This window comes from Notamacropus eugenii, chromosome 4 (assembly GCF_028372415.1).
Source record: "Notamacropus eugenii isolate mMacEug1 chromosome 4, mMacEug1.pri_v2, whole genome shotgun sequence".
In the NCBI taxonomy this organism is placed as follows: Eukaryota; Metazoa; Chordata; class Mammalia; order Diprotodontia; family Macropodidae; genus Notamacropus; species Notamacropus eugenii.
Genome location: NC_092875.1, coordinates 466,737,289 through 466,752,831, shown reverse-complemented (window position 1 = coordinate 466,752,831; position 15,543 = coordinate 466,737,289). Strand labels below are relative to the sequence as shown.

Below are 15,543 nucleotides of genomic sequence, written 5' to 3'. Positions count from 1 at the left end.
CACATTTTTGGACATGATTAATGTGGGAATGTTTTGTTTGATTATGCATTTGAGTTATAAGGTTTCCTTTTGCTTTTTGGGGAGGAGAAAGGGAGGTAGGAAAGAAAGAAAATAAATGTTAATTAAAAAAAGAATTTAAAAGAAAATAAAATAATTTAAAAAAAATAATTTAAGTATAAACCTAAAACTTCAAGTGGAAAATCAACTTGTTTCTAGACCCTAACACCCCTCCCAATAGATATTGACATTCAAAGTCAATTAAATGTCTTGGAAAGTTTGTTCTTTAACTATGAGGTTTTGAGGGGTTTTTTTCATTGTGGTCTGAAACTAAATATCAGAAATTACAAAGTGGAACCAGCGAGGCATACGATATTCATTGACACTGACAAAAAAGTATACAAATATTTCTGAAGAACAAGAGTTGAAAATATTTCCTTGTTTATTTCTACCACACAAAGACTGATATTACATTGAAGATGGGGGGAAAGGAGAGGACTGGCTATTTTTCCTTTCTGGAAAAGGAGACATGCATTGGACTTCATAGCAATAGCACAGTTTGTTTTTTCCCCTTTAATACAATTGAAGGGTTTCATCTGATGAGTGGCAAATGGATGTCCATATATTCTAGGCACCACTTGAAAGGTTGTAGGCCAAGCCTCTAACAAGAATTCCACTACATGACTCATAGTTAACTGATGAGTACCTCTGGTCCCTTTAGATGGCTGTGTTGAAAGAAAATACTGGATTGTGGCTTAAAGATGCATTGTAACCACTTAACCACAGTAATTCCTACCTCAAGGATTCACTCATCCCTATGCCCTCAAGTGAGAACGCACATGTGGAGCAGCCGAGAAAGGGGCTCTCTTGTTCTCATTGCCTTCTGTAGTCACCATTTTTAGTAAATCAATGCTTCTGACTCAGGACTCCCACCAGGTGTGGAACTCTTTAAAACCATTTTTTAATTAAAGTTTTAAGAGAAATTTGGAGATTCAAGATGATGAAAATAGAATTTGAATTCTTATCATGTCATTGTGATGTTTCAGATATTTCTGATCATTTAAATTGCATTTCCCCATCAGGCATCTGGAAGGGTCTGTGATAAGTTAAAGCTTTTTTTTTTAAAAAAAAGAGGAGTGTTTTCAAAATAACTTAATTGTTATACTCATGTCAAATAAAAGGTCTTGCACAGAATATTAAATACAATTCTTAAAGCAGATAGATATTATAGACAGCAACTATGCATAACTGGAAAGCCAAAAATACAGCTTTATCTCCAAAGTGCTAGTGTTTTGTTTGAAACCACCATGACAAAAGTCAATGACAACACACAATCAGAGGTAAACAATGTTTTCTTCAACTCCATCTCCATTGTCCCCATCATGTAAGCTTGCAGATGGCAGGTTTAACTTCGCTTCGGGCTGAACACTTCCAGGATCTGAATTGTATGTTTTTGAGCGCTGACTTTGATTCTCCTCCAAATCTGCAACATAAAAATACATACATGTTCATAGAGTGCCTGAAATAGGAAGATGCAGCTGGGACCAGTCCAATATCCCAAATGGATTGTTTCTCAAAGAATCAATGCCATCTTAATTTTGCCTGTATTGTACTGAGAACTGCACATCTGGTGGTAGGAAAGTCATGTAGATAATGGCCACATTAATGAATAAGTGAGGGAATGAAACTCTTCATAGACACAGAAGCCACCTATACCCCCCATACACATACACACACCTACCATTCCTTAATGGTTATTGGAAAGGGCTCAACAGGACAGAGCTGTGCATGTTTGCCAGACTTGCCCATTGGGACAAAGGGTTCAGATCCTCATGGGCACACTACACGTAAATCTCTATACTATTTTACATTTACATGGCATATCTTTATCTGGAGATCTCAAAGCCAAAAATGGGATGTCCTACCACAGCCCTACTGCTCTGTGATTTCTTCTTGACTTCTAGGGGTTAAAAGGTATCCAGAAGGTGGAAGCAGAATAGTGCTAGAGGAGGAGGATCTTCCCATTTTCACTGTTATGTGAATCATTTAAGAGTAACAGAAATCAAATCAAACTTAATAAAACAGATCCCCTTAATAAAAGGATTTGTTCTGTAAAACTTGGACTCGATCAGAGGGCTGAACCTGGGGACCTGGAGGGCCGCATGTGATTTTGAGGCCATAGGTTCCTCACTCCTGGTTCAGTCTAACTAGACTGCATCCAACATCTAACCTAGGTCTTGATCTCTTTTTTCCAGTCTTTAGATTAGGTAGCTGACCCTTCACTGCTTAGACAATCCTAGCTTATATATCTCTCCTATCAGACCTCTGACCTTCTTGTCTACCTTTGTCTACAATACTTGACTATTCCTCCCTGTCTTTTCTGTCCTCTGAATTAGTCGTTTGCATTCTTTGGTGCAAAAAATAGCAATCCAGTTGATTTCTTTCCTTTTTCATTGAGGACTGCTCAGATGTACCTACCTCCCTTTTATTAAGATACATGTAGAATAGAAGCTTGAGGGCCTTTAGTTATTTGTTTCCCTAATGGCTCAACACAGTGCCTGGCACATGGCGCTTGCTTAAATATTTGTGGATTTATTGACATCTTCCTGGGTACTTTCCATAGACAGGTCCTTCTTTGCCAAGATTACATGTAATGTACTTTTAGTAAAAAGTATTGCAAACACATTGTCTTTAAATTTCAATAATTGCTAACTATGCATCTCAGTCAGATAGTTTCTGGAACTACATTCAACATTCATTCATTCAGTAAATATTTACTAATGTTAACGAATGGTTAACATTTCAATTGTACTTTAGGCTTATAAGTTATTTTATGCATGTTATCTCATGATCCTCACCTCAACCTGATGAAGTAGGTGCTGGAATTAACCTCCTTTTTTCAGATGAGAAAACTGAGTCTGAGAGAGGTTTTTAACTTGGCCAGGGTCACATAGCTAGTACATGTGTGAGGTAGGATTTGAACTCAGGTCTTTCTAATTCTAAGTCCTGTGCTCTATTTATTACATCATCTAGCTGTTGACACTGAGCTAGTGGTCAGGAACCAGAGATAAAATGAAAAACAGTCCCTTCCCTTAAAGACCTCTTATTAAAGGAATTATAGCCCATATTCAAATAAATGGTGTAACAAAAAAAAAAAAAAGAGTAACAGAAATCATCTAACTGCAATAGTTAAGACTCCCAGAGTAAATCATTTCTATTACCAATGATGGAGAGGCTTCCTATGGTTTCATTATTGTATCTGTGCAGTTACCTGGCAACATCGTTATACTGCTGCTTCTGTCTTTTACTGATGAAACCCAATGACATTGAATTTCGATCGGGGGAGGAAGAGGGCATAAGGAGAAGGTAGATGCAGAAAATGACTTTCTCTGCAATCTGTTTCCCTGACACTCCGATCTTCATAAGCTTTAAAGCACCATATGAATTTAAGTCATCAGCATCAATGTCATTCTTACTAGCCTGGCCAACCATAACAATGAACAATGCCTTAGGAATAGCACTGGCTCATAATCCAAGCAGGGCTCTCCTGAACTTAGGAGACCAGGGGGAAGTTATATGAATTTTGGGTGCCTCAGTTTCTTCATCAGTAAAACAGAGATAGTGTTAACTGCTCTATCTCAGAATTTTGTGAAGCTCAAATGGGTTCATATTTGTAAGTTCCACTGAGACATCACCACACATTTTCTCTTTATGCTCCAACCCCTCCTTTCCCAAGCCCTGATAAGCCATCCAAGTAGCAAGGCTCCACAAAGTTTGTCACTCAGTTTAATCTCCCTTATTATTTGAAATCAGTTTCCAGTTGGAATAGTTTGATGAATGCTTTTAAAAATAATGCAGATCTTCATATTATCATCTTGTAGAAAACATCTCTCATGTTGGAATGATCCTCTGATGGTGACTATTGACTACTACTGAGATAGGAGCAAGGCCCAGTTTGGTCCAAATATGACTTCTTCTCCACCTACACCTTACCTTGACTTGTCTCCAGGAGGCTACCTTTGGCTTCCTCTACCTCTTCCATTACCATCCCTATCTTGGCGGCAGCAACAGGCCTGGGGGCTGGTAAGGGAAAAGCAGCTGGCCTCCTGTGAAGCAATAAATAGTCACTTGGGAGGTACATGCCAAGGGCAGGCAGGGTAATTGTTCCAGGAAAGCTAACAAACAGCCCGTAGGGAGGTGGCCCTGCATAGGCGTTAGGCTATCAATGCCTCTTTAAAAGCAGAATGTGCCAATGGTAGAAAGAAAAATAACCCTGTTCACATTAGGGTGCTGCTCAGGAAATAATGACCAGACTTCAAAATGCTGAAAATCATGTAGAAAACACCTGGTCCTCTGAGGCTGAAGTTCACTGATGGAAACTACAAATGACAGAAAGGCTGGAGAGATGTTACCTGTCTGATATGGTTCAAGAGAAAGTTGTTACTAAGTTTGAAGTTAAACCAGGCTATCCCTCCATTCTCCATATAATTAAAAGATTCTCAATTCTGAGAAAGGATATACCCCTCTAAAAAGGTCTAGTTTCTCTTCCTTCTTCTGTCACTGAGATTACGATGGACAATTATCTTTGTATTTTCCAAAGCACCTCGCAGTTGTTGAATAAATGCAAAAATACCAAAGAAACAAATAAGTAAATAAAATGAATTCATACACTCCAGTTCCCAAGGTAAATAAATTTGTCCTCTCTTTAATAGACGTGGTCCTGAGACACAGAAGGTACACTTCTTTAACTTCAGTTGAATGCTGTGAGGATCATTTATCTGAAAGCAATCTGAAAATATTTTCGGACTGTCTCAGAAATTGGCACAGGTATTGAGTCAGCAACCTCTGCTTAACAGCAACAAAAACCATGAAACTTTCATTTCCATCTTGCGGAGAAACTACAGGCCAGCTTCTATTGCTTGCTCCAAGTTCGCCTTTCTGATGATTTTACAACAGCCTTTCAATTTCCTCTCAGTTCCTGATCGAAGAGATTTCACTTCTCATTGCCAGCATTCTTAATGAAATGACGGCCATAAATATTAAACTCCTTCAGAGTCCAAAAGGGCAAAGCTAACCTCTGCCTTTTAAAGCAGATTCTGATGGAAAGAAACTTTGAGCATGGTCCATGAAACCCTACACTGAGAAGGAGAAATCGATAGCTGAAGAAAGCAACCGAAAAAAGACTGCTTAAAAGAATATGTGAGACAGGGGGTGGAGAAAGAAAGACATCCGAGAATGCTGCACTGGACATTCCAGATTCTCAAAAGTCTCAGGCAAGTCCAGATTTTTCAAGGAGAAGGGTATTTGCAACAGGGAGCAAAGCACAAAATGTGAATCACCATGTATCTCTTTCAGGAAAAATTATGAGTTTTTACTGTGGTGAATTGTTTTATATTGGGGAATGTCATTTTTGGTGAATATAATTGGTGAATTATATTTTTTTACACTGATGAAGAAAGAAACTGGGAGAAACCTTAAAAGGAAAAAAAAAATTCAAAAGGAAAGACTTGATAATCATTTGGTCCCAATGTGACCGGTGTGAGTTACAAGTACAGCCAAAACCAAATGAGTTACTCTGTACTTTCAGACCGATCACAGTGGCTTGTTTTGATTGTATGTCACCTGGCCTGGAACTCAATTTCCTTCATTGTGGTTTCTTCTTGCTGTCTATCTGAACTGTGCAGGAAAGGTCAAACAGTTTGTCTTTGAAATTAGAAACTGTTCCATGATTCCTGATTTTATGACTCTTTTTCATCCCTAAAATATCTCCAGAAAGTCAGTGTATATTTATCAAGGCCAGACCCATTTGTCCACACATTTTACCCAAGAGAGAATAATGGTCATCTAGAATTCCAACTAAAAAAAAATTAAAAACTGAAATAAAATCATATTGAGTTTTGAGACTAAAGTTCTGAAAAGGAAAATTAATCACCTAATTTCATATGTAAGCAAAACATTGCCAGGATTGATGCATATGAAAACATTTTTCTTTCATCAGAAAAAAAAATTCCACTAAAGTTCTCCAATACCTTATCATGGCATAGACATGAGCCTGAGTTCTCAAAAGCTATGACAGTTCAGCTTAAGCTCTGGCACATTTTCCCAGACTGGAAAAGCTTCTATTCTTGTATCAGAAACACAGTGTATTGATCATCTGAGGACCATCCCGGGTCATCACCTGTACAATGGTGACAGTTCTTTGACCATGGGATGTATGAAAGAAACAAAAATGCAAAATGGCCCCTTCAGCTTCTGCAGTGACGCTGGTGATGTGAGGGAAAGAAGAAAGAGAATAATGAGACAGTTTTTAGACCATCTTTAAATAATAATTTGGCTGCTGATGTGCCAAATTTGAGTTTTGTCCAATGACTAGGATAGGGATTCTTAATCTGTTTTATATCAGAGATACCTTTGTAGCCTGATATCACTATGCGTCCATTGTCAGAATGATATTTTAATGAATAAAATAAAATACATGACATTACAAAGGAAACTGACTATAGGAAACTGACTATATTTAAGTAGTTATGAAAATGTTTTTCAAAAAAATAAATAAATAAATATTTTTCAAAAACAAATCAACTCCAGGATAAGGACCCCTAATAGGAGCACTTCATTCACATTATGACTGACAACTTTATAATAAATTAAACCAGAAGATATAAACATATTATCCAGGAGCTATCTGATCAGGCAAGAAGTTCAATAGATGGAGACACCAAATGTCATGCTGCTATCTAAGAAATGCTAAAAGACCTGAAGGAGCAGGGCATGGTTGTATATGCCCATAATGCCTGTTAGTGGATGGATGAGGCTGGTGGTTTGCATGAACTTGGTAGTTCTGAGCTACTTTAAGGCTAAAGACAAACAGATGTCTGCACAAAGTCTGGCACCAATAAGCCCCTGGGAGATGGGAGCCACCAGGCTGCCCAGAAAGGGTTGAAGCAGCCCAGGTCAGAAATGGAGCAGGTCAAAGTTTCTCTGCCCATCAGTGATGGGGACAGGCTCATGAATGGCTGTTGCATTTCTAGCCTGGGAGAGATGGAGTGAGCCAGGCTCAAAAAAGCAAACACCACCACCACCACCATCAAAGGAGGGCTTTCAAAACACTGGCTAGGTATTCTATGGAGGATTTATGAGAGGGTTACAGATAAAGTCATGTAGGATGAGAAGGCAAGGATGGGTTATAATCTTCTGTGTTAGAAGAAACACTGACATGGATGAGATCATAAATTCATTTAAGTATGGGTAAGTAAAGAGCTATCCCTCTACTGAAGATCAGACGCATCGTGGTGATGTGAAGTCAGCCCTGGGTTACCAAAAGTCATGTTATGGAAGGTCTGACAGGCCCCACCAAGCTGCGAAAGGCCGGTTTGAGCATAAGCTGTATTTTTGTCTGTGTAGCTAAATTCAAAGTGCCCCATCATCCACTTGCCTGATCATCATCAGGTTCAGTCACAGTAGAATCTGAAGACTATCTATTCAGTCATAAGGGGATGCGGTATAGTCTGGATTGGAAGAGAGTCCAATAAAGTTACAGATTCTTGAAGTATTAAAGGAAAAAGCTATCAGTGCAACAAAAAGATACCAAGCCCCAAAGCTACAAAGTACTGTAGTTGTTACTGAGTCATATTTGATGCTTTGTAACCTCATTTGGGGTTCTCTTGGCAAAGATACTAGAGAGGTTTGCCATTCCCTTTTCCAGCTCATTGCACAGAGGAAGAAACTGAGGCAAACAAGGCTAAGTGACTTGCTCATGGCCACCCAGCTAGTAAGTGTCCGAGGCCAGATTTGAACTCAGGAAAATGAGTCTTCCTGACTTCAAGCCCACCTAGTTGCCCATAGCAAAATACTGGGGATTACCCGAGTGCCTGAAAGCAAACTTCATTTCTTCAATGGTCCTCGTATCCTCATGCTAGTAGTTGAAAGAATAAGATGAAACCACTAAGTACATCCTCAAATAGAAGACTCCTCAACTTTTCGAATATTCAAATAGATCTCTGATCTCTGGATCAGATCCATGCCTGCCCATGCTCGAGAAACTCTTGCCCATACCCTCTCATAAATTTGCCACAGGGGAGTCTACCCAAGCTCACCACTCATCCCAAATGAGTCCTAAATGAGACCACTCTCAAGTTCCCACATGCAGGTTAGTTGGTTTCTTCAGGAAACCAAGGGCAGTGCAGTTGGCACCCAATAACCCACAGTTAAAAGAAAAATGCAGAAGTACATATCATTACAAAGTAATCTGTGTATTTTCCCATACCCTTTTCAGCTTTCTGCATCCTTGATCTTGTTCTCTTGGCATCTCTGGCCCAGCTTCAGCGTGTTTGGCAATCGTGTCCAAGCCTCAGCTTGGAGTGTTTGATGTCTGTTTCTGGTACTAACCTGACATCAGCATTCTTGGTTTTGAATGACAGTAACAGTTTACACCAATGGCAGCCCAGTGTCCTCTCTGCTTCTGACAGACCTGTCATCTACTTGCCCAACTCATTGCGGAAGCACCAGCCTCAACTCCTACCAACTGATAGGGAGACATGACAATGTCCTTTTTCTCTTCTTCTTTGTCCCATCCCCCACATCACATGGTCAGCAGCTAAGAATGCAAAATCTACTTTATATACAGGTAAAATGGTGGTGTACTGCTTAGTCAAGAAGCTAACTTGGCGTGTTTCACCTATAAATGGAACTTTTCCTTAGAATATATATATCTTTTATAAATCTGAGGCTGACTAGGTCTCTTAATCCAATCCTTGCTGTTGCCAGGCAGTGGCTTAGCTCCAGGGGAATTCCCCATCATTTTCCACAATGAAATTATGTTCTTCAAGTCACCTGAACCCTAAGTTATTTGCTTCCCTGGATCCTACAACCAGAACCTTCACTTTTCTTGTAATCCAATTATGGTTATTACTTCTGGAAAAGTTGGGTCCGCAGACTGTTCTCTTCTTATACTTAAAATCTTCTTGACCCCGTTATCCCACTTGTTAGCTTCTTTAATTCTCTATCAATTCTTGTCATTCACTGACAATCCTACTTCACCCTCTTTCATTTCCAGTCACTGATACGAATCAGGTTTATATTTCATGCCTGATCACTCCTTTTCTGGAATGTATTATCCTTATGTCCCCAAGTTCATTATCACCATCTCTTTTTGTGGATTAACTTCAGAACCATCATAAATATACTGAACATGCAAAGAATTTATGATTTTGTTAGCAGCTCTACAATTTTATCCCAGGGCTGTGGTGAGGGGTGGGAGGGTGAGAGAGAGGAAGGATTCCCACTCCAGTGTAACTTCTGAGTGCTTATGACTTGATCTTCCTAAGACAATTCAAATGGAAGCAATTCCATTCCTTGGCCTGGCACTCGCAGACTGTCCAGGTTTCATAGGCATACAGCAATTAAGTCAGCACAGCAGCTCTGGAGACCTTCAGTTTGATAGTCAGTCTAATACTTCTCTCCCAAACTTTCCTTCGGAGCTTCTCAAACACTGAGCTAGCTCAGACAATGTGTGCATCAACCTCCCTATCAACGAGATCAATCATTCTCATCCCTGGAAAGCATACTGTCAAGGTAAGTGAATTTATCCACAGAATTCAAAATTTCTCCATTTGCTGTGTCTAATGATTCCGTGTATGGATTGATGCAGTACTGGCTGGTGGAGCACTTGTTTTCTTGGTGCTGTCAGGCCAAAATTAGCATAAGCAGGTCAAAAGAAATGTGAAATGCACAAATTTAGAGCCATCTCTATTCCAAATGTTCATGTGAACCCTTTGTACCTAACCTGTGGTAGAGTCTTCCCAGCTTATATTGGCCTGACCAGCCACAGTCAGTCACACCTTACACTGACTCCACCATAGTGATGCTCCTTTAGTCCTCTTTGAGAATGAAAGACAACTACATGACTTCCCAGAAAAGCCAGCTCATATAGTGAGTAAAGGAACCCAGACAGTCTCACCTCGAGGTCTAATCTTCTATCTACTATTTCTTGCTGTCTTATCAGCAGAAAATTTGCATTCATAAAGCCCTTTGTCATTAAGGTGTTTTGTTTCTAAGGAAAAGAATTCTGAGTACAGTATAATCATGAGATAGGGTTGGGGCCATCACAAGAGTAAGCATAGAAGTTCCTATGGCTGGAAGGATTCACATTAAATTCACAATACAGCAAGGATGATCAACCATGAGAGACCGAACTACTCTGATTAAGACAATGATCCAAGACAATTCCAAAGGACTCATGGTAAAAGATACTATCCATCTCCAGAGAGACAACTGATAAATCTGACTACAGATGGATTCATACTTTTTTTACTTTATTTTTATTATGTTTTCTTTTACAATATGGCTAATATGGAAATATGATTTGCATGACCTCACACATAGAATGGAAATCAAATTGCTTGCCTTCTCAAGAAGATAGAAGGGGGCTTAAGGAAGGAGAGAATTTGAGGCTCAAAATTTTTAAAAATAATTTTTAAAAGTTTCTTTACATTTAATTGGGAAATGTTTAATGAAAAAAAAAAAAGAATAATCTTAAAAACTTAAACTTACCAGAGCAAAGCTTGGGTCAGGATTTACATTTACCAACTTTTTTTTTTTTAAGTAAGAGGCAGGACTGTAAATTCAAGCCCTAGACTAGCTTTGTGGAGGGGATAGAAGTAGATAAGTCTGTTGTGCTGTCAATTACTGTCCTGTTTCCAGTTCTCTGAAATAATAAACTTATGGACAGAGTGTCTGCTACTCAAATACTCTGTTCTCCTCCGTCTCATCCTAAAAGCTTATGCCATAGTATAGAATTGTGGGAATTTGCCATTCTGTTCTGTCTATATAACGTGACTATTAAAGTAACTGATTTTTTTACACAGAATTTCTGCATCCAAATGCATGCTGTTGCCTGTGTAGGCATTTCCCTGGGAAGCTCTACAATCATCCTTGTGGGAGACCCTTCCGAGCTTGTATTGGTCTGATCAGCCACAGTCAGACATGCTGCACCTTGTACATAGGAGTGTCACTTTGGTCCTCTTCAAGAACAAAGAAAAACAATTAATCAACCATTTTTATGATGCTTTATTTACCCTCTAGAGTTCAGCCCTACAGAGAAATCTCCATATTCAGAGATGTCCTAGAAGGAACATCTAGTCTGCTAAAAGTCCTTAAGAAGAATGATTCTGTATCACTCTTCCAAATGAAGGGTTTTAAAAGAAATTATCAGTCCATTAAAATATTTTATGATTATTTCCTTCCTGTAGGTGTGTATGGCTAGCAAAATGCCTTGAACATTCAATTACCAATAGTAAGGAAGGATGGGTGTGACAAAGCAAATTTTAATCCAGCTTTCCTCTCATTAGCTATCATTTTCAACTTCCTGATTGGCACTTGAGTTTTACTACTTCTGTTTGATCATCCCCTACCCCTCCCTGCCCCTGCCCCCAAAGAGTTTCTAACAAGTAAGGAAATGACAGGAGGGCAGAATGAGAAAAGAGAGAATATACAACTATGCAAATCAGCTTCTGGACAGCTGACATTCACCAATAAGTGAAATCAGCATTCTCTACTATTAGCCCTCATAATCTGTTCCCTCTGGGCAGCTGGGTAATTAGTTATTTTCAAGGCTGGACTATACATGCAATTTAAGAGGAAATTCTGTGCCAAGTGAATAATGAATAAAATGCTCCCTAAATTGGAGAGTGTATTAGCCATTTCAAGCCACCAGGTCACCATTTACAATAGAACAATGATGCTGATGATCATAACGGTGATAGAAATAATAATATTAGCTTGCATTTATATTCCATGCCATGATTATACAATAGTCTCATATGCATTTTCTCATTTGTTCTTTATAATAGTGCTCTGAAGGAGGCAGCCCAAGGATAACTCTCAGTGTATGGATGACAAAGCTAAGGACCAAAGAACTTGTCATTTTCTCAAGGTCACATGGCTAGGAAAAGATGGCAGTGGGGCCAGAACCTTGGTCTTTGGATGCCAGATCCCACTGGAGTTCTTTCTTTTATCCCTCTGTCATTCACCAAATGGCAGTCCAGTGGCTCAAAATAGTTCAGTTTCTAAACATTTGGGGAATAGAATTCAGTCCAGTGTCTTAAAAATGCATTTACATTTCTTAAAAATTGGGGTTCTTGCTGTTTTTCAGGACTATTTTACAATAATGGCCAACCACTTATCTCTCTCCTTTCAAACAACACATTTCTGAGGTGAGCCCACCCACGGTCTATTTCAGCTCTCTGTGGACAATGTTTGGACTAACAAATGATAAATGAAAGAGGATGTTATTGCAGAGGTCTGTGCTTCATCTCATCTACCATGGTTGCTATTGTAAGGAGAGCCCTCAAGGAGGTACCTGGGCACTACCAACTGGGCTTTGAGGTATGCACAGGGTTTCTATATCTTATTACTTCAATGCTGATTTATAGCCTTCATCTACATGCCCTACTGTGGAGGGAAATACATTTTAAATCAGTATTACTTTTATAGAAAGCTTTGATTTAATTTTTTAAAATGCAGTGCCACCTGCCCTCCTACTACTATAGTGTCTGATTGCCTGCAAAGATCTAAATTTAGCTCAACAGCACACCCCAGAGCCCGGCACCCATAAGTTCAAGGCAGCCAGAAGTAAAATGTTTAGTCTACTACCGAATTCAGCTGCAGACTATTTGCTCTGTCATCCCATTCCATGCTCCCCTCTAAACCCACCACTCAGAACACCCTGTCTCTCCCTGGGCTTGGCTTCGGACTTGTTTAATGTGATCAAGTATTCTGGTTTACATTTTTTATTAATATAAATATACAAGTATTTCATGGTTGTTATTTCCAAAAGCCAAACTATAACCTTTCCTAGGGCAGTCTGGCCTTGAGTATAGATTTGAATCTTTGCTGTTCAACTCCCTCCAGAGGCATTATGTACCCTATTTGGTCATTAAAATGTCCCTGTGCCTCTCAGACCTTTCTAATCCCAGTTCTGAATGCAGGGAATGACTAGCAGCTATTATGTGAGGCAATCTATGATAATATTTTACTAGAAAATATTTTCTTCACAATAGAACTCTAGGTACCAACGGGGGCAGCTAGGTAGCACAGTGTAGATCATTGGGCTTGGAAGACTTCATCTTCCTGAGTTCAAGTATGGCCTTGGATATTTTAACCCTGTTTGCTTCAGTTTCTTCATCTGTATAATGAGCTGGAGAAGGAAATGGCAAACCAATCTAGTATCTTTGCCAAGAAAACCCCAAATGGGGTCAGGAAGACTTGGACACAACGAAAATGACTCAAAAACAACACACCCATGAAGAGTTTGGAAATGCTAATCTTTCCCCTGTCCTGTTGGTTCACAATTTAAATCTGGAAGGCATGCCAAGTTTGCTTAACTCACCTTTCATACTGATAATGTTTGAATTCTGAGAAGCAGCTGGAAATGTTGATAAGAGGGACAACCATGGAATCAAGGAGACCTCAGGTACTACTTCTGTCACATTCTTTTTGTGTGACTGTGAGCAAGGCACCTGACCCCTCGTGGCCCCTGGAGACTCTCTAATGCTATATAAATTATGGATGAGTTGCTGCCCTGCACCGGTGCACCAATGGAAGTGATTTCACCAGAAATTCCCTATTCTCATAAAAATCACAGGTCCCAAATTGGGTTTTTCAAAATTTGGACAGAACTCCTTTATTGTTATTTTCGTGATTCCTTCGGTGATCGATGAGTTCACTGATGTAGATACTTCCAATACAGAGGACAACCTCTGTGTGTAGGACAGTCTTCATGAGTTGGTATGGTCAAAAAAAATTTGATTTACTCATCAAGATGAAATATTTTGTCTGGAAGGACATTTCCCTGAGAGGATGCCTTGAATAAATGTGCACGGGCACTGCATACTCTTCACTGGAGGTTTAGGAAAGGAAATAGAAGCTTCGTCTTCTTTAGATAGGGATGCAAGAACTTCAGGTTTAAGCTCTGGTGGATTGAGACACATACCAGAAATCGGTCTTGAATCAGATGATTCAAAGTTGGAAATATGAAGGCTAAATCTAGACTAGTCTGCAAAGGACAGACGTAGACAACTCACCAGTGATATCATGTCTGAAGTCACTGTGGATGATAAATCCTAACAGAATTAGTGTTTAATTGGTGCAACCTTCAAGACTTCAGGGATATCTCCATCCACCAATGAGATACTGACACTGAATTTGAAGGAAAGCAACCAGGGTTACTGTCTTGGGCATATGCATTGGACCCCAGTGATATTTTAGGTGTGGAAAATAATTCAATAGATTTCCTGGAGCAACTAGATGGCACAGTAGATAAACTATTTGACCAGGAATCATGAAAACCAGAGTGCGAATCTTGCCTTTGACACTAACTATGTCACCCTGGGCAGATTGCTTCACTTCTCTCAGCTTCAGTTGCTTTATCTGTAAAAAATGTGGATAATCTTAGATCAAATGAGATAACATTTGTAAAGCTCTTTGCAAATTTTTAAATATAGCAAATTCACTGTATTCTAGTGAGTGTTATTATTGTTAATGTTATCATTACCCAGTGTTCTTTCCACATAAATAAAGTTTTGACTGAGTTGGGGAAGATTTTGATTTTGGGTGGAGTAAAGAACCATGAAATAACCAGAGAACTGAGTTTTGCCTTTTGTTATATTAGTAATAAAGAAAGTCTTGTCCCTTGTGTTCCTTTCCAACTCTGTTACCCTGATAATCAGTACATGGAAGACAGTGTCATGACAGCAGCATCACTCAACATACTATTCCCCATCATTTCCACTCTTTTAAAGGAGTCTGAGGTTTGTAGAAATATTTTTAAAAATCTCCTTCTCAATGGATTATTCTACTTAATGTCAAAAGAGTCATATCTCTATCCAATGATGTCAACACAAGTTTTAGCTAAGATATTCCTGTTGCTCTAGAAATAAAAACATAGTGATTCTAGGGTCTGTTAAAGAATGAGCAGTCTTTATTACTAATATAACAAAAGTTGACACATATTGTGTCCCTCCAGAAGAATTAAAGCTCCTGGAGGGCAGGGGCTATATTGTATCCTATTTGTGTTCACGTTTGTATCCTCCATGCCTGCTACCTAGAAATGCTTGTCAGTTGATACACCTTCTCCAAATCCTTATCTTCCCAGGAACTGATGCATCAGTGCCTCAAGGTCTTCTTCTCCTTATCTGCCTTCGAGGCTCATCTCAAACACCCCCTTGTTGGGACTGGAAGCTCAATTCCGTGTGGACAGTCTCGGGCAGGTAAAAGTGGGACTTCTAAATCTTAGAGTCTTACGAGGCCCTCCATGAACAGCGGGGTTTCGAGAATGTCAGACTGAGCTAGCTCAGCTAGCTCGGGTATTTCTGCCTCTCCCCCGGAGATACCTGATGGGTGGAGTCTCCCTGCCCTCGAGGTCGTCCCGGATTGGAGCACACCTAGTTACCTAACAGCACGGTATTGAGATGCAAACTGTGTGGCTGAAGATTAAGTAGGATTAAGGAAGCCAGAAAGCTCTCTCTTAGCACGTGTGGAGCCAAAGAG

The 15,543-nt window shown here is 39.5% G+C and overlaps 1 protein-coding gene across 10 annotated transcripts in view; it reads right to left on the bottom strand.

The window, feature by feature from the left end:
- Positions 1-421: 421 nt before the first annotated feature.
- Positions 422-15,543, bottom strand: part of ARHGEF28 (Rho guanine nucleotide exchange factor 28) — a 361,347-nt gene continuing 346,225 nt past the window's right edge. For all 10 annotated transcript variants that reach the window (XM_072606341.1, XM_072606340.1, XM_072606343.1 and 7 more), the window contains one exon: positions 422-1,480. In XM_072606341.1, coding sequence (XP_072462442.1) covers positions 1,332-1,480 — 149 coding nt within the window. In that variant the 3' untranslated portion in view covers positions 422-1,331. The remainder of the gene's footprint in view (positions 1,481-15,543) is intronic.